At 36.0% G+C, this 19,971-nt stretch overlaps 2 protein-coding genes across 2 annotated transcripts in view; one reads left to right on the top strand and one right to left on the bottom strand.

Moving 5' to 3' along the window:
• The first annotated feature begins 1,807 nt into the window (after positions 1-1,807).
• On the top strand, positions 1,808-11,622 carry tmie (transmembrane inner ear). The gene is made up of 4 exons (XM_005809455.2): positions 1,808-2,132; positions 4,247-4,364; positions 5,716-5,865; positions 11,270-11,622. The coding sequence occupies exons 1-4, from the start codon at positions 2,022-2,024 to the stop codon at positions 11,569-11,571; spliced, it is 681 nt and encodes a 226-aa protein (XP_005809512.1). The 5' UTR covers positions 1,808-2,021; the 3' UTR covers positions 11,572-11,622.
• Positions 11,623-12,578: 956 nt separating this feature from the next.
• pth1r (parathyroid hormone 1 receptor) overlaps positions 12,579-19,971 on the bottom strand; it is a 56,390-nt gene continuing 48,997 nt past the window's right edge. Inside the window, exons 8-13 of the mRNA XM_023336194.1 lie at positions 19,264-19,324; positions 16,935-17,001; positions 16,683-16,777; positions 15,894-16,035; positions 15,495-15,536; positions 12,579-15,406 (exon numbers count right to left, since the gene is read on the bottom strand). Coding sequence (XP_023191962.1) covers positions 15,044-15,406; positions 15,495-15,536; positions 15,894-16,035; positions 16,683-16,777; positions 16,935-17,001; positions 19,264-19,324 — 770 coding nt within the window. The 3' untranslated portion in view covers positions 12,579-15,043. The remainder of the gene's footprint in view (positions 15,407-15,494; positions 15,537-15,893; positions 16,036-16,682; positions 16,778-16,934; positions 17,002-19,263; positions 19,325-19,971) is intronic.

The following is a 19,971-nucleotide window of genomic DNA, read 5'->3' on the forward strand; positions in this document are numbered from 1 at the left end:
GTCCGACTAGAAAGTGAAGTTCTGTCCCAGTCTCAAGTTTCTTGGATTCTCTAAATTAGAGAAAATATAATGGTAGAAAAACAAATATTATAAAAAGATTTTTTTGGCTAGTAAGACAATTGTTAGTAAAGTTTGAGACTGAGACTGAAATCTGAACAGGTTTTCTTCCAAGATTATTCTGAAATTCAGTGCAACCATTTTCACAACAACTATGATCAACTTCCCAGCCTGTGCTGAAAAAAATCCCCAAGCATTATGCTGCCGCCACCATGTTTCATTGCATGGTTGATGTAGTCAGTTTTACCTGCAGCCCAAAAAGTTCAATTTTAGATATATTTGACAACAGTACCTTATATTTGCTATGTTCTTCTGTGTGTGTTTTTTGGTAAACTGTAGTTTACCAAAAAAAACCTTTCTTTCACCAGGGACTTTCTTGCTTTTTATAAAAATCAGATTTATGGAGTGTGCAACTTGGAGTTGTCCTGATGACAAGCAGCTGGTTACATTTGCTCTAAATTAGAGGTATGACAATAAATGGGAATTAAATACAAATATATGTAATACATTTTAGATTTGTATACAGTACAGACCAAAAGTTTGGACACACCTTTTAATTCAATGAGTTTCCTTTATTTTCATGACTATTGACATTGTAGATTCACACTGAAGGCATCAAAACTATGAATAACACATGTGGAAATATGCACTAAACAAACAATTGTAAAACAACTGAAAATACCCCTTATATTCTAGTTTCTTCAAAGTAGCAACCTTTTGCTGTGATTACTGCTTTGCACACACTCTGCATTTTCTTGATGAGCTTCAACAGGTAGTCACCTGAAATGGTTTTCACTTCATATAGTAGGTGTGCTCTGTCAGGTTAATAAGTGGGATTTCTTGCCTTATAAATAGTCATGAAAATAAAGAAAACCCATTGAATTAGAAAGGTGTGTCCAAACTTTTGGTTTGTACTGTATGTGAGTCAATTTGAGTAGCATAAAACCTTTTGATATGCATGACTTTATGTTGGTCTGTCACATAAAATCCCCAAAATTGACTAAGCTTTTTTAGCAATGTGGCGTATTTTGGAAAGTATGTATGCCAGTAATAATTTTACAGGTCAGTGTATCATTTGTTGTCACTTTTATAAATATAAGCATGCAGCCATTGTTGTCCTGTGTGCTACATAATAATAATAATAAAAAAACGTCTCAAGCAACGACTTCAATATAATTAAATCACCAATGTATTCTCAAACAAAAGCTGAAAATGTTGTCAAAAACATTAGATTCACTTAATTTGAGCATTTTTTCATTAACGAAATTGATTTTTGTACATTTTAAAAAAAACACGAGTCAGCCAGGAAAAAATATTTTCACTAAACTGAAAAAAAAAAAGTCACAGCAGTCTATGCCAATGTTGTAGCAGTTACTCTTCATTTCTTTTTACTTTCCTTGGACAAGCGCCTGTTGAAAACTTTGGAGTCAGCAGCAGCTCAGCTTATCATACTTTGCCACTCTGAAAGGATGAGGCTGTGGGGATTTTCACTCTACAACCTTCTGAGGCTGTAAAAGCAATGACTCACAGCCATTCGCTTCGCTGTACCTGAATAGCTCGATCTCATCATGGCCAACTGCACAGCCCATCCCCCTCTCTTAGTTAACTGCCTGTCCTCAGTTGGGTGAGCTGGCTGTAAACCACACCAGCTCTGCTAATTAATTAATGTCCCCTAACAGCAAGACTGGCTCCCTCCATTGCACTGGAGTAGTTTTCAGCTGGCTGCAGAGGGGCTCACTTGTGTCTTTTGGTTCGGATTGTGTTGTGGTGGAAAGCCAAAAGAAACAGCAGTGGATAGCCATCAGTATCATTCTCACTATCAATCACTAAAGGGCCATTGTGGTCCCGTCCTGTAAACGGCGCCAGTGTAAGCAGGCAGGCAGACAGAGAAAGAAGAAGAGAGAGCAGAAGGAAGAAGGGGGAGGAGAGGGCAGGGTGGCTGCAGGGAGAACCAGGGGGAGAGAATGGTCGGGGAACAGTCTGGATGCCCATCTCATCTCCTCCTGTGGGGATGGAAAACTCTGCTGCTGTCTCAGTGCCTGTCCTCCGTGCTCTCCCAGGTCCCGGATCCTGAGGTAAGAGCCGGAAGGCACGCCATGTCCTCCAACATAGTCTTCACAGATGTAGGTGCAGGTGTTTAGTTGCGTAACATGTAGCATCCATAAAAGTAATTTATGCCACTTGATTGGGTGCCTGACTTGTTGTTTGTTTTCTTACTGGGATTGGGTGGTTTTGAGGGAGAAAAGAAAAACATGACTGCATGAGCCGGTGAAAAAAGCTAAGCAGAGTTGTTATGACAAGTATTGGTTTTAACTGTTACTTTGGTGTTCAGGTTGAATAGAAGAGAGATAAGTTGATTTTCATTCTGGTCTGACATTAAAAAAAAGCTAAAAGGTGATAAATGATTTAGAAACTGAGCAGTTTATGCAAAAACTGCACAAACATAAGAGGGAATGAGCTACTTCACAGACAGAAGCAACGTTATAGCATCTAAGACAAGTCAGATGTTGTAATTATCAAAAAAGATCTCCATGGGAAATCAAAACAATCAGGACACAAGTATTACTTTTATATGTTCATATACATATAAAAAAAGATATAGTATCCTTGCCTTTTCTGTTGGAGGAACTCACTCTTTTTTCATGTACAAAAAATTCCACATATAACATATTTTCATTTATTAAAAGGCTATGGCTTGAACTGTTATGTTATGCATAACAGTTCAAGTTTAATGTGAAGCGAACAGGTTTTTCATTAAAGATAAGAGAAAACGGCAGAAACTTCTAGAGGGAGTCCCTCTGGCTGCTCACATGCTGCCTTTTGAGCTTTGAAAGCAAAATGACTGAAGCTCAGGCTTATGGTAAGATACTTGAAATGCTTAATATTTATTAAGCATTTCAAGTATCTTACCACCATACCATGGTGTAAAATCTTACTTAGCTTATTGCACAGTAGCTTATAATGTACATGAAGAAGAGGAACGAAAACTGTCAAGAGTTTTCAAATGCGTTATCCTGTTTTCTCGCCTCATTCACATCACTTATGGCAAAAAGAAAGTCATTATTGAAAGGAAGCCATAAGAAGTTTGAAGTAAACTTCTTCATAGACCTTCAAGACCTTCATAGGTCTTGTTCTGAAGATTTGCCAACCAGGTTGATAGCCAAAATGTAACTTTTTGATCAACATAAAAAGCTTTATGTGATAAGGAAAACTAGCATTGCATAGCATACATCCCCACTGTGGAACATGGTAGTGACAGCATCATGCTCTGGGCTGATGCTGGGCAGGGACAGGCGATATGGGGGAGTTGATGGAAAGATAAATGGATCTGAGCACCGGGTGATCCTGGAAAAAAATACCTTAAGGTCTGACCTGGCACTGAGGCTAAGGTTCCACATAGGCTTTAAATGTGATGTGTATGTCACATCTGCTTCTGCAATGTAGAGAAACAACTGGCTCTGCATTGAAGTATTTCCACTGACTGAGTTGTAGCAATTGCAATTTAAAGCAACAAGCAGCTTTGAAGATATGAAATATTTAAAACCTGTGAAAATGTGTAACTCTGTCTGGTGTTCTGACAGACACTACTGATAGGAACAACATAGGTCAGTGAACTTAATAACTCTTCTCTGGAATTTACATTAAACCTAGGTGGAACTTGCAAAAGATAAAGATCTGGAATAATTTGGTTTTAACAAGAAAAAAGCTCTAATGTTGATTTAATTCTGTGTTCACATCCAGCTTCTCTTTTCTTTCTTTTTTATCGCCTTGCAGTGTTTTCAGTAATGGTAGCAAATACAACAGTGGCCTATTTTTAGATCAATTACTTGGTGCTTCATGGATTAAAGTGTAGAGTTTCCACATCCAGTCAAGTGATCAATAAACAGCAGCCAGGGAAATATTCTCTTGATGATTTTATCAGAGGGGGTGATGCTCTGCGGGGTTTGGTAGCACCAACAACATATCTTTTTGGGAGAACATATAATTGTTCTTTCCCAAGCTCCAATTATAGAGGTCAGTGGTGAAATAAATGTTTCAAAAATGCCTTCCACACACATCTGTAGCAAATTGCCTAGCAGCAAAGTACTATTACCAGAGATCTTCATTAGAGACATATATAACATTGCCCATTATATTGGCAAAATTCTGGTTTGTGTGAAATTTTGTTTGTTTTGTCATTTTCTTATAGCTTTTACCCACAGAGCCCCCGAAGAAGCCGGACCCTGTCACCTCAGAGACTGTCGTTTTCTGGGGGCTGAGATTATGGCAGGTCATTGGAATTTTTTCAGTGTTTGTGTTGGCTGTTGGTAAGTATGCCTTTGTCAATTCAGTTTCTTACAGGTATAACTACAAGACATCTACCATTATGTAGCCCCTCCTGCAAATTTGATTTATTGGGAAAACTCAGAATTGTTCAAATGTTGACAAAAAATTGTTTTAATAATTAAGCACAACAAAAATGCAAAGATTTTATCCAAATTCAGCTTTCAGTGACTACAGTCTGAAACTTATACAATGAAGTTCTTTATAAAAGCAAGTATTTGAGAAGGTTGTAAGGTCTCAAATTTACCTGATGTGACCCAAATAAGGGTTTTATTTGTGGGGTTGAGATAGAAAGATTCCCCTAATCACACAAAAACTGTGAGAGTTCAGAGAACAGATTTTTGGTTTGCACAAACAGGAAAAAGCATGCAAAAACGAGAAAAAACAAAACAAAACACAGTCTTGAAGAGATGATCGGAAGCATAGTTTCCTGGTTTAAAGGTCAAAACAAATAGAGGAAACTATTCACAGCTGCCATCAAATTCTTGAGGAGGCAGTCTGAGTGCAGAAGACCAGGAAGATAATTAGTATAGTGGTTGACGTGCAAATGGCAAAAATAAATGCAGCAAATATACTGCAAACACAGAGAAGAGAAGCAAAAGTCTAAAACCACTAAATCAAATGGAAAAGAAAAAACATAGACACATTTCTGCAACCACAAGAAATGCAAATAGAAGATTGCAATAGAGAAAATGCTCCAAATAGAAAAAAACAAAGGATGCAAACTCGCTCCAAGTGTTCCAGACCACTAGTGAGAATTGGCCACCAAGTCATATGCGACTGGACTCTCAGTAAAGACAATATGTTATGATTTAACTGGATGTCCAGACGAAAGTTGGAAGAAAGTAGAAAAGCTGCATTATACTTTGTGTCCTTTTCAAGCACGCAGTCTTTTGCAGTATTATAACAGCAACATATTTAGTAATATTACCTAATACAGATTTGTCCTGGTGGCCTGAAGTTGTTCTACTTTGTGGAGTGAATTCTGATTGTAGCAGTTTTCTTTTGCATTTATTTTGTTGGTGGTAGGTTTTTGCTTTTGTGTTCTGTGATTGACACATTTGTTGTGTTATGTGTGTTTTGGAGTTTGCATCATTAATTTTGCAGTGCATCTTTCTTTTTGCTGTGTATTTGCACCTGTTGCCCATTGTAGTTTAGCTTCCATAGAAAGCACAGATTCTCTTTAGGCTGTTCTAAATGAAGAAGTCATAACTCACATCTCCCCAGGATGTGTAATAGCTAACTTACTCCTAAGTGCAATGTGTTGCACTTTCCTGATGAATAAGAAGTTTTAATAATTTAAACTCACCATGTCCTCCCCCACCTTTCTTTCAGTTATTACTCTGTGCTGTATTTTCAAATGCCGTATCCCACGGACAAAAAAGGAAATTGAGGCACGACATGCACAAAGACAAGCTGCCAAAAAATATGCCAACACATTAGAGACAGTGCCACCGCTGAATGAGCTGACTGAGATCCCAGGATGTAAGTACCTCTCTGTAATACCATTTGAATCTACACATGACAGAAGTGCGTTGGTAATAAAAGCAACAGCAGCTCTCAGCAGCTGAAGTTGACATTAGCAGTTTAATTTCCCTTCTGTGCCATACTTCTTAAGCTAAAAATTCAGCTCTTTCTGACGTGGGAAAAAAACAGATAAATGCTTGATTTGACTTTCGCAGAGGCTGTTTGTACATCTGTATCTGCAGTGCTTTTTATTCAGTCTAATAGTTCATGATTGAAATTGATTTATTTATGTGTATCTGCAATTTACTAGTGAACACTAAATTTAAAATAAAATCCAGAAAACTCATTATTGTCTCAAACACACTTTCTGATTAACAGCTACTTTATTTCACACTGTCCTCTTAAATCATATATTTTTTTCTTCATCTTTATATTTGTCTCACGCTTGTAAAGTTCTGTTCCTAAAATCTCCACTTTTCCTCTCCTTTTCTCTTGTCTTCTCTTCCTCCTATCCCTCCAGCGACCGCAGATGCATCTGCATTGCAGACAGTGTCTGAGCAGGTCCAGACTCAAAACCCTAACAGCAGCCCTCTCTCTGGGGTTAGGGTTAACGAGGACCACCCTAGCGCTCTGTCTTTGCCAGAGCTGGGATGATGGTTTTTTTTCCCTCCTGTTCTTTTGCTCTTATCTTCCTGCAGCCTTTCTTCTTTGGCTCAATTGCTTTGCAGAGTGTAGTGTTTACAGTAGGAGCCACTCTAAATGCACCCTTCATTCATTTATCCAAAATGCTTTTATTCCGCTCTCAATTCAGCCCTTGCAATCTTCGTTAAAAACTGCTGGTGGCAAAAGATAAATCAATCCCTTGTTTAGCACGACTAAAGTATCACTTCTAAAATGCTGCCAGAAAAGAAAGCACAACATTTTCAGGCTTTGCTGGAAATTTTCAAGCTTTGCTCGGTAGTGATATCCTCTTTAATGAAACTTAAATGAAACTACTAAGTACACATGGTGCTGCTTTTACAATCAAATTTGGTTAGAACAGCTTGACATTTATGGATTTCACCACACTTGGTGTGTATTTGGGAGTGTGCATGTTATATATGTACAAGGTGGTAAAAGAAAAAAATAAACTACCGGTAAACTACCACTCTTTAATCTAAGGCGAACTTCACTCTGGTGCAGACAAATTGCTGCTTGGAAATGGTTTAATACATTAAAGGAAGAAGCTATATAAGCCAATATGACCTTATGTAAAAAGTAATTACCCTTATAACATCTAATACTAATAACATGTTCCTTCCAGTCTCTGTGGTAACAACTGCTATAAGGTGTTTGAGATAACAGAGTTTTTTACATTGCTTTAGAAGAATTTTTGCCGATTCTTTTTTTTTTTTTGCAAATTGGTTTTAACCAAGCCATAATGGTTTTCAAGCATAAACAACCAATTCTGATTGGTTGCAGCATTCCATTTGGATTGAACTTTACTGTAGACTTTGATTAGGTCATTTCTTTGTTTTGGCTTTTATTTAAGACATCCAGTTTCAGTTTCAAGGTCCCCCCCAAAAATTTGAAATGTAATTTCCAAAACAGTGGATACCAATGGCTTTATTTTTCACTTCTTCCTAAAATTGTTAAATGTTGTGTTGATGTTGGAGGTCTTCAACTTGTCAGAGTTCATACTTCATATTTCTCCTTTTTATGGATAAAGCATCACATATTACAAGCTATGTTCCAATCTGTAATTAGTGTAGAATAATTAGGTCCAGGTCTGGCTGGTCAAAATTGTACTATTGATATTTTTCTCAATGCCAAAAAAGTATTCAAAATGCTTCTGCAGTGTTTTTTCTCATTTTTTTTCAAATTATAAAGGTTGCATATTCTCAAAGTGTGTTTTAAAATGATCTCTGCTCATTGTATTCAGTGTTGAAATATCTAATGAATTTATAATATAATTAATAATATATTTCAGATTTTGAATGAAATATGATCAAATGTGTCAAAGATTTCCAAAAGAACACAAAAAAGATATTTAAATTAGCATCATACCTGAAATTGATAATCAAATACCAACTTCAGCAGCAACAGCAAGTAAAGTATCCCACTTGATTTAGACATCAAAGTCTAAATCTAAATCCCCAAGAACCTGGGGGACGAAATGCCCCAGTTTTGGCCGCCCTACTAAGCATGTCAAAAAGCACCTCTAGGTTGAGTTGTGAAAGTTTTGAATGTTTGCATGATATTTTTATACATGGATTTTTAAACAGCTGGAATAGCAAAACTGCAATGAAAAGAACCTGATTGAGTTGCCATGTATGCGGCATGCCTTGTGTTAAATGTTGTAGGATTGTATTTGTTCCGACTCCTGTTTGTTTGCATCAGCCCCATCAATATTCCTAACTGTGAGATTAGATTTGAATAAAATAAATAGTTTGGACTCTTGGACTCTGCTGTTATTATGACTGTTCTTTTACATCTGTTTTTAGTTCAGATGCCATTTCTATTTGTTAATTTTAGTGTGTCAGAAGAGTCTTATCCTCTCTGCTGATTCTGCATCATCTTCTTTGTGGTCACGGAAATGCATTTGTTGAGTAATGTGTAATTGATATAGAGCAATTACACGCTTAAGTATTTTTCCCATGATGGATGTCTGAAATAATATTGGCATCAGAAAATAAGAACAACATGATGAAGTTACTGTTGCTGCACATTGCTTTAGTTTCTGATGTCAGCATGTGGATACTCATCCGTGGCACTAAGAGGCTAATTAACCATGTCACTGGGATAAAAGGAGGGACAGTAGCCATAACGAAATGCTGAAAATGAACATGGAGTTACTTGTTACTTGATAAACTTTGCTCTAATGTTTGCCTCTGAATGACTTAAGCAGTAAGGCAGCAAAAAAAGCTGAATAAATATGTACATTTATGCATTTCCTTCCAGATTATGTCAAGCTGATGGTGTGCCTGAAATTAAATCGGTAACAACAGCTGACATCCCGGAAGAACTCGTAATACATGCTGAAAATAGCGTCACTGAATGTGAAGCAGAATCTATCTCACAGTGAGAAGAAATTTGTGATTATGTTTCACAGACATTTTGTTAAATATTTAAAATAAATAAACACAAGATGCCAAAATTTTGGCCATGCCATGGATTTTTTTAATGAAAGAAAAACTGTATATATGTTTTTTCTGGTCATTTTTTGAGACTGACAAAGAACTATAGCAATCTCTTTTTGGCAAGTATAATACTTATAAAGAATTTCAAAATAGTATGACTCAATTCTAGAGTTGTATGGGTTTTTTGAGAGCATTTCATTATTAATTTTCAGACTGAAGAACTTTAAGAGTACTTGTTGGTGTTGAAAACTGAAGAGTTGGCATTTCTCTAAAGCCTTGAAATTATTATTATTTATCTTTACCTATGATTTTACCATGGGCCTCCTGACTGCTTTTCTAAGGAGAAAAAGTTAAGGGGAATGTATGCTTGTATAAATAATGGGCCTAGATGTCGTTAAGAGTATAAACTGGCCTGCGACATTGATCTCCTAAACTTTCTACAGAATGAAGGTCTCTATACCGCCATATATTCAAACGTGCCAAAAGGAGAAACATATCTGGGACAGTAGAGTCAAGTAAGAAAAATAATGAGCTTCTCCTCTTTCAGAGACATTATATCTTACATATACAGTCAGTGAGTAGGGAAAAAAAATGCTGGAAGTCACACAGCTTAGTCTCTAACTGCCTTCCCTCTTGCTTCCTTATCCAAAATGTTCCCCACTGAATAAAGAAGAACTATAGAGTTTTGTGTGTGTGTGTATTCTTCATTTCTCTACTTTCACCTCCTCTTACTTACACCTTCTACTTATTTCCAAGTAGAAGGTGTGTAATTCCATATAAATCTGGAGATGTCACTGTATTATATGTGATAAATTATTCCAGCCAGCAGTGTCATTTTGTAACGGCAAATTAGTAGAAAGCAAATCAAGGTTTAATTCCTGCTTCAATTTAACACAATGTCAACCAGGTGTTAACCAATGAGATGTCAAAAAAAAAACAAAAAACAGACTGACAGCTTACAAAAGAAAGAGAAAACATGTCAGGCTTAACATAGCCCCCAATTAGAGTAGCAGTCAAAGTGTTTAAAAGCTGTTGCTGAGTAACAAAATTGTTTCCTGTGAACCTTTGGACTGATCAAGTGGAATTTATCACGATAGCTGCATGAATAAATCCTCCTGAGACCCAGCAATACATTTTTGTCCTCTGTGGAGGACATAGGTTTTTTTGTTCATAACTCTGAAACCAAACATGCCACTGTGTTAAATCCTGTTGGTCCTTAGAGAGGACATCCTGGGCCTCAAAATGTGTTCATATTTGCCACAATAGAGTCCCGATGTCCTCTCCAAAGGACATACTGTAAAAAATAAATAAAAACATGTTTTGAAGTTTTTTCAATTATAGTGATGTTTTTTCACTCCAAAGAGTCATGTAGTGAAAAAAAAAATTTTCAAAAACTTTTTTTTTTCTGGGTCTCAGGAGGATAAAACAGTTTCAGATAAATTGGTGCTCTACATGTCGGAAGATTAATATTTTAGGTAAAGATAAAGGCAAAAAAAAAAGAAAATTACATTATTTTAATGTAACAGTCTTTAAAACATATTTCTATTTTAGGACATATTAGTACATAAGCCTGGAAATGTTGTTCCAAAACTTTAAATATTTTATCAAAATGATCACTAATTTGTGCTTTTCTTATTTAGCTATTTATCTTCTAATTTGAAATTCTCACTTGTTGGCATACTTGCCAGATCCTCTGTGTACTGCAGTAGGACAAAGATACACAGAGAATGCAGAAAAATGCATTCAGACGGGGAGATCTTGCACATTTAAAAAATAATTGTACTCTGTATATCCCCTTTGGCCCAGAAACTGCAGTCTTTTTCCAGATGGCAGCAGAGTGAAAACCAGTGAGAATGGTAGCATCTCCTACAATACTAAATGCTTTCCAGCTCATGCGAAAAGCCTCCGTAAGACCTTCCACCTGCTTAGAGGGTCTTGCTGCAAAACACAGGGGACTACACAGTGATACAGCTGGTCAGGATTCTCTTGATTGTGCCTCTTAAGAAGGTAGACAAAATGGTTATAAGCTAGTGTTCTGGCTTTTCTTAGACTGCAGAAGAAGTAAAAATGTACACAGCAATGCTGTGCTGCTAGTCAAAAAGAAGTCTTCTGTGATATGATATGGGCAGCTGATGTGTTTTTCTTTTTTTTATTTTTTATTATTTATCTGGTTCTTATTGGGCCATATAAGGCATTTTGTGTCTGTTCTTCAAGAAAGGTGTCAATACCACTGTTTCTAGAAATATCCAGGAAGTGCCTGTTGCTGCTTAGAAGTTTTGACCCTTTTTTCTTACTTTTTGCAGCTGCAAAACCAGAAGAAAAAACTGAGGTTCCAACAGTGTCTGGGAAAGTGGATGGTGAAAAAGGAGAAAAGAAGAGCAAAGAGGGAAAGAAAGACAAGAGTGCCAAAGAAGGGAAAGGGGATGACAAGGAGGCTTCTACAAAAAAGAAGGGTGAAAAGGGAGAGAAGGAGGAGAAGGGGGAAAAAGGAGCATCCAAGAAAGAAGGTGGTGAAGGAAAAGGAAAGAAGAGCGACAAAGGAGAGAAGGATGAAAAAGGAGGCAAAGGAGGTGCTAAAGGGGGAGGCAAAAAATCACAAAAGTGAACTGTGATCCGTCTTAAAGAAAAAGGTAACTGTTTTATATTTCACGTAGCAAAAAACTATGCTTTTCTAAAATAAAGTTTGTACATTCTATTAAAAGTAAACTTAAATCCATGTCAGACACTGTGTTACTTTTTTGAGTGGAAATCAAGGAAAAGCAGCAAAAAAATAATGAAATTACAGATTTATTGTCTTACAATTTACTGATGAACATAAGAGATTAGAAACCATCGTTTAGAATATTTACACTGACATCTACAAATGCCTTAATTACAGAGTACTGAAGAGAGGGAGAAATGTATTCAACCAAATACTGCCAATATACTACAGTTTTACACAAGGCCTTGAGACTAAATACCACTTCCACTGAGTACATTTCAACATAAATAAATGACATAAAACACACTTTTTACTTCCAAAGGAGGTATATAAACACTTATAACATCAGCTCTATGAAAATTGGCCTTAAAATTCTGAAACACAATATCTGAACAGAATTGTTTCAGAACAATTCTGTTCTGAAAAAAATCAGAACAGAATTGTAAAAAATTAACAGGGAAAATAAAGTGCTAAAATAAAAATTGCAAGCATTTCTTTGTAAAAGTACTCGGATTCTGGCTGACCTTATTACATAAGCCATTTAAACAATCAAATTTTCTGAACATATTTTCTGCAAGCTATATTCACTTGTAACATAGGAGTTTATATTTTTTGGCCTATTGCATCATGTGTATTGGATCCCCTACATCTTGTGTTGTAGTTCTGACAGATAAAGTAAGTAGACAGGTAGAAGATGTCTGAATTAAGGAAGTGATATGGAGTAATTTCTAAATTTCTGCAATGCCAGTGGTGTTGTGTATACTTCTGTAATATCCCAGAAAATTATGTTTCTCTCAATATGGTAAGACATTATCATAAGACATTTTAACACATTTGGTGTAAAAAAAATACATACGTTTTGATTCCCCTTCACTGCAAAAACAATCTGTATCTAAAAAAATACTGCAAAAAGGACACTTTTTTCTGTTTTTTTTATCCTTTTGATTTTTTTATTGGCTACCAGTGTGCATTGCCATTATTTTAGGATCAAGACTGTCTTTAAAAAATTAGTAAATTCCTGTTGTTACAGACTTTGTAAGACTTTGCAGATGAACAAAAGGAACTAAAATACATGAACCTCTTTTAGCAATTATGATCATAGACTTACTGACAGAAGTACTGAAAAACTATGAATCTGAAATATAAAATTAGGTTCTAATTTGAGTTTGTAGTTTAAAATATGGCTGTAATGATGGTGTATCCTGAACATGTATAAATGATCTAATAATCATGGATTTCAAATTCTAAGTTCAAAACAATATCTTTAACGTCAATGGCACGTGTGTTTCATCATTTCACTATTTTTGGGAGGATTTGGTAAATTGAAATAAATATTGCGCATAAATACAAAGATATGTTGAAGTGTTACATTTTTAAGGCCATATCATGCCTTTTCTTTTTGATACAATAATAAATAATATGCCCTACACGCAGTCAGCCATGCAAGTTAATTACTGAGTTTAATGTGTTGTGGCATGTGTCAGTAACTAACTCCATGAATATATGCCACACATTAATAAATTTACCACCTCTGTTTAGAGTCTACGTATAGTTCTGACATTCATTTAACTAACAGTTTAGCGAAAATAAGACACAGCAGCTACAAAACATATACTGCATGTTTGGAACAACATTTAGCTCTTAACTAGAATGTACTTTTGATCTGTAAACACTGCGACTTGAATGTGAACGAAATGAAGCAGCACATTAGTGGGCCTTTTGTGAAAATCCGTTGTCCTTTGCATCCAGCATAAATGCCACTCTTTGAATTCTTGGGGAATGTAATCTCATGGATTTAATTTTCACTCCACTGGAAATTAAGGCTTTTTGAATTCGTCTGTGGTTTTGATCTGGGTCTAATATTATAAAAACCTTATGACAACAAATCAAACCATTACTGTTCATGTTCTACCTTTACTCCAAACTCCACTTGAAATATTCTTACTTTGATATTCCTATTATCATTTGTAAAATGTCCCCAATGTAAACTGTGCTGTTATTGAAGTTATAGGTGAATTTAATGTAAATTTCATGGAACTTAGCAGATGGTTTTCTGAAACGCTTATGGAGATTTTATAAAACTTTCATCGAACTGTCAAGAAACATATTTGTGACAAGTAACATTCTTCCATAATGCCAAAATATATACATACACCATTGCAGTTTGTGAAAATTCATTGAAGTCATGAAAGTACTCATTATGAGTCAACTCACAATACAGTCAAGCTCCTAAAATTACTCATTAATTTCATTTAAAATCTTATTAAATTGTACATCAATTTATAACACAGCATAGTTCTTGTAAGTAGTGGAAAGTAGGTGGTAACTACTATGAAAGTTACATATTGTTTATATTTACTTACAGGTAAATGCTAGGAGATTTAAAAGAAAAACATTATATGTAAGGTCCATGAAGGTTCTTGGCAAGTCCCCAGAAAGCACCCAAAGATTAGTCAGCCTTGTAATAAAGCTTGATTCCAGAAACTACCCAGCAGGAAAATGCCTGAAAATGTCAGTTCAAGGAAAGTACCAAGATATTTCAATGAAATTTCATATATAGTATTGGCTCCATGATGTAGAGCGATCATAGTTTTTGAATAGAAAATTAGGGAATTTATAGATTCACTTCAACCCTTCATATTTCTTCTAATTAGACTGAAATTTGAATTGCTAAATAAAACCTGAAGCTGTAAAAAAATGAAAAGACAGAAAACAAAACTGACAAAACTTCATGAGCATTGAAGATTCTGGAGATACAGAATTTGCTGAAACACCACTTGAAAAGTATGAAAAATAAGTGTGTGACAACAAAGGACTTCAATTACCTGAGTAGCTTCCCTTTTACACTGACACAGATGTGAGTCAGTGGAGAACAAATGTGACCATGCCACAAAGTAGAACTGATGCTTTACAAATTGTAGCATTTATGACTTTTTCTATTCATATTAAACCTTGCTGAGAAAAGTTTCCTATCTTTAATGTACAGAAAATGAGTAAGGCTGATGTCTTGCCAACCTTATGCTTAATTTATACATATTTTCCTTGTAAAAGAACAGAAAACTATATAATCAGTCATAGCAGTGAAGTCAAAGTCAGACACTTCACCCTGATTTAGGCTTTCACACATTCTCTTTGGCAGATGGTGGATGGAAGGACAAAAACTATCTGCCTTTACGAACTTGCCGTCTTCATCTCTCGGCCAAGCTTGAAAAATCAAGACACTCTTGTTCCCTTGAGCCTCCTCATTTTGCAGTGTGTTGGCTCAGTTTACAGGAGGAAAAGAGCCAATATTTTTGGTTCATGCAGTTTCCTCCTTCAGACCATCCACAGAGTGTTCACAATTTGTCTATTCGCTATATATGATGACCTCTAGAGGTCACATGACTGTCTCCCTTTCCTCCTCTACAACAGGAGTGGGTTTCTCTTCCACACTAGGCCGTGTTTGTGCGGACTGCTCCTCTTCAGGTATGTGAAGTTCCTGTCCTGAGGAAGGCACAGAGTTCTCTGAGACTGAGCCGTTCTTGACGTACCCAGGAAGGTTCCTGTGGCCGTTTACAGGCACCGGCCCTAGTCTTGTGGTGAGATGGACGGCCAGGGGTCCTCTGGCAGTGACATTGGTTACGCTGGTGTGTGATACCATTGGTCCATAGCTGTAAGTATTACTCCCACTTCTAGCTTTTCTCTTGAAGTCAAGGGCCAAGGTTCTTCTGCTCCATGACTTTTTGATCTCAGCTTGCACCTTAAAGGATAATCGATTTTATTTATATAAGATTACAGTCATGGACATTGAAAATAATGTTTCAAAGCACAATTCTTGGAGTTCTTACCTCCCCATTGCAAAAACAGTATATGATTGCAACTAAGAAACCCTAAAAGAGAGAGAAAAAAATCTGGTTTTAGGGACACTACAAAATCAAGCAATAAGCACATGCTTAATATGGCATTTCAGCTGTGTAATTTGACATTTTCTTTGATATTCACAGTCATCAGTTATCCCTGCCATTTTCTTTATCTCAATGAGGATCTTCTAAGAAATCGGTAACCAAACAATGAAAAACAGTTTGACAATCTGTAGCTGTTGAATGGTGATAACATAAACCTTGCGGACAAATCCCAGTCAGGTCAAATTGATTTCTTTAGAATGAAAAGACGAATAAAGGCTGCCAGAGTGATGAAGTGGCATTTCCAGAATTTCCACACCAATGTTTTTTTTTTTTTTTTTTTACCTGGAAGGAGTTGAAAAGCATCTCGTAGTGCATCTGTATCAACCATGGTATTCCAGAGACCTCTGTGTATGGCATGGCATGAAATATAATGTAGTGGACGCCAAACAATGGCATCAACACCAGCGTAGACTTCAAGAGCTTTCTGCAACAGAACATTTTACAGTCTAAAGATTGTTTTGAAAAGAAAAACAACTACATTAAAAACTACGGAAGAGGATTAGAGCCACAGAAAAAAAAAAAAAAAGAATTCTGACTTTACAGTCAGAATTCTGAGATTAAAGTCAGAATTCTGAGTTTAAAGTCAGAATTATGAGATGAAAGTCAGAATTTTGAGTTTAAAGTCAGAATTCTGAGATTAAAGTCAGAATTATGAGTTTAAAGTCAGAATTATGAGATTAAAGTCAGAATTCTGAGATTATAGTCAGAATTCTGAGTTTAAAGTCAGAATTCTGAGATTATAGTCAGAATTCTGAGTTTAAAGTCAGAATTCTGAGTTTATAGTCAGAATTCTGAGATTAAAGTCAGAATTCTGAGTTTATAGTCAGAATTCTGAGATTAAAGTCAGAATTCTGAGTTTATAGTCAGAATTCTGAGATTAAAGTCAGAATTCTGAGATTAAAGTCACCAACAGAGGACAGCACAAATGATGATTTAGAAAGAAATTCTAAATCTAAATCCCATCTACTCCCATTGAAGAAGGCTTGATGTTGGCAAACAAGTCATGATAAACCGATCGAGAAGGACAGCTTCAGGAATTCTGATTCAAATGTTTCTAAGACTTGTCCATACCTGTACTGTTGTCTGGTGTCACATCTCCCAGCATTGGTTTCTAGTAGTTTAGTTGCCAAGACTCTGATGATGTTCAAAAATAAAATAAAATTAATCTGAAGAGAAAGTAGAAACATAATGTTAGGATTAGGTATAATTGGAAACATAATAAGCTCTTTCTCATTCAACAGTTGTTAGGCCACAGCTGCAGTCAAGTGGTGTAATTTCCTGCACACTATGGGAATGAAGTACAAACTGGAAGCATGTACTTACCACCACCGCCACCAAAATAGGCACTTGATATATCCATTTCAAATTGCCTGCACTTAAGTCCCAACACCTGCAGAAATAAACAACAAGATGAGTAGGTAAGGGTTCAGGAATAAGCTAAAGAAGGGTTAAGTGGGTAAGCAGGTTCAGAATCTCTCTGCTCCACTTTAGTGTCTTAAATGATATCTGACATTGTTTCACAATGTAATAGGAATGAGATAGAGATTCGACAGGACATTGTTCTTGTCCCCCATAGTCGCTAGATGTATAACACCTCTAGACACAAGTGTTATATGCAAACTAATTATATTTTTCAAAGCACTCATATTAAAATTCTGACTTTAATCCCCCTTGAACTGATTTATTCCTCCTGAGATTCAGGTGCATCTCTCTAACCTGTTCAGTGTATTTCAAAGGCTAAGAAAATTGCTAGTTTGCCCATAGTGGGAATTAAAATCACTGAATATTTCATATACAGTGAACCCTCGCTATAATGCGGTTCACCTTTCACGGCCTCGCTGCTCCGCAGATTTTTTTGTGCAGTTTTTTTTCACAGTGCATTGTGTTCTGCGTCCTGATTGGTTAAACAGTCTCCGCGCTTCTTCTCTACCTGTGTGCCAATAACGTTACGGTATTTAAATATACATAATACAACTTGGCAAATTTTGGTAAATGTTTTTGCCCAGAAGAAAAAAAGAGTGACAACAACTACCGATAACTATGTTCTTCTCTCGAAAAAACACACCTGAACCACAGGCTTCAGAAGAAAAAGCCACTAGAGAGCAGAGTCAGGCCGCAATGTCACAGTCAGAGGAACAGTGAAATACGCGAGTCACAATTTGTCCTAGTGTGCTTCGTATTGATGATTAAAATTATTATTTTACTGTAGTTATTTGTAAGTTCTATTTGTTTAAAAAATGCTTGGGTCTGAAAACAAGTTTTGTTCTTTGGTTTCAATGTAGAGTATTTAATTATGCTGTATAATAATTGTAAAAAAATAAAGGTAACTACTTCACGGATTTTGCCTATCACGGGTCCTTTTCGGAACGCAACCCCCGCGAAAAACGAGGGTTTACTGTACTGATTCTGAATCCGCTCCTTTCAGTTTGATACTGGTGCGTCTAGATCTAGGCACAATGCTGTCTCTGTGCTGTTTTACAGCTTCAGGGCAATGCTTAAGTTGTAAATGTCATGCTGGGGTGTTTTTTTCTGTTCCAAAATACCTGGAACGTAAACAGAAATGATCTTTGGGACTCCAACCCACTTAGAAGACAAATATGCACTCTAGTTCCATTCAAGAGGTGATGAACACAGTATCAGTCGGTCCTAACACAACTCAAAGCAGACACTGAAGGTGGTGGTAATTATTGAAGGGGTTTGATGTTTTACCTTGCCATTGTCATTTTTTGCCTGATGAGTTGGATTTTTTAAGAGTGGATCATAACTTTTCTCCATTTGTTTCTGTCGGTGTTTCATGTCAGCTTCAAAGCTTGGCTTTAAATTTCATTTTTCAGGTTCAGGTAGAGGCAGCAGGGGTTGAGCAGCAAGCATTTCCAGAACTGTTTGTAATTTAGAGATAAATTAATCAGTTTCATTTACTGATTTGTTTCTTTTAATAATTTTTTGGATGTCAATCGTCTCAAACTTTTTAAAGATACTATCTAAACAAGGCAATATGAACAAAAACATAAAAGTTTTTCTACACCAACTAATCAGTGGGTTTGACAATCATTCATTCATTTAACAAAAAGCAGGGGTTTGGGGTATGAAACTCTTTTAGCAAAATGATATGGTATTCAGCCAAATATTTCTTAATTAATATCCCAATCTTTTCTCAATAAGTAGTAAATCCAGATTAGTAGCATGACAAAATTACACATTTAAATGAAAAATAAATCTGATGCCTTTATAAACCATGTTTGGACTTTGGCATACAAAGAGAATAGCTAGAAATACTGATCACATCACTTTTCAGTAAATATTGCAAATGCTCATGATAATGGGTAAATCGATGTAAAAGTTACATGCAATGTATAATTAATGCAAATCATAAGCAATTTTCTAATTATATGTTGTATTGTATCTTTAGTGAAAAGTGAATAATTTTTTTACCTTTTAAGATTTACCCTATTGAATAAGGTTCAAGATAAACATTGGCCTCCAAGGTACTGGCCAGACTATAGAACATGTAGAAACTTAAAAATACTTAAACTATAAATAGAGGCTTGATTCAACATCATTAATCATCAGCTTCAAGGAACTATGGACATCAGCCTTACCGTATTAAAATTTGACAAGAATAAAAGGGATATTAATTATGCAGATCACTTACTCTGTGTCAGCAAGCGTGGCTCTCACAGTGGCCCAGATGGTCACAATAACAGCTGGTACTCCTAGGAAATTAATTAGGAACAATTCAAATTTGCTTTCATGCAAGCATATTCTGAAAAGTGTCCAAATTGCTATGTTTGATAATCCTGTATGAGTGGAAATTGGATAGGACAGCATCCACATTGTATGCGCTGTGCTTATGTGATCTATACGCACAGTGTGTACAATGCAGGGACTGTAAAACCCACATTCAAACAGAGCTATTACTCACTGCTTTTACTTTTTTCATAAATCAATATCATCAATCAGTGTAACAATGCTTCCTACAGCTTTTAACTTTTTTTCCTTAAATGTGAAAAAAAACTCAGACATTTTGTATCTAATAAAGTTTTTTTGATCAAAAGTCTACTGTCTAGAACTAGTAACAATGTTCATGCAGTATCTTGCATAAAACTTTTTCTCTTTTTTTTCATGTTACAACAATCTTCAAGGCATAGGCACCGATTATGTGGGCACCTACACTTCTCATTGATTTACCTGGATTCCAAATTCTTTACCATGTAAAAATCTAAAGAGTCTGGCAAATATTTCTATCCAGTCCCCTTTGCTCTTTTACATCAAAATAAGATCTTGTGCAATCAGTGGCTTTCCTGCATGAGATTTTGTTCCCCCCAGCTGTTCTGTACGAACAATCTAGAAAGTATTGACT

Source organism: Xiphophorus maculatus, chromosome 6 (genome assembly GCF_002775205.1).
Source record: "Xiphophorus maculatus strain JP 163 A chromosome 6, X_maculatus-5.0-male, whole genome shotgun sequence".
Classification (NCBI taxonomy): Eukaryota; Metazoa; Chordata; class Actinopteri; order Cyprinodontiformes; family Poeciliidae; genus Xiphophorus; species Xiphophorus maculatus.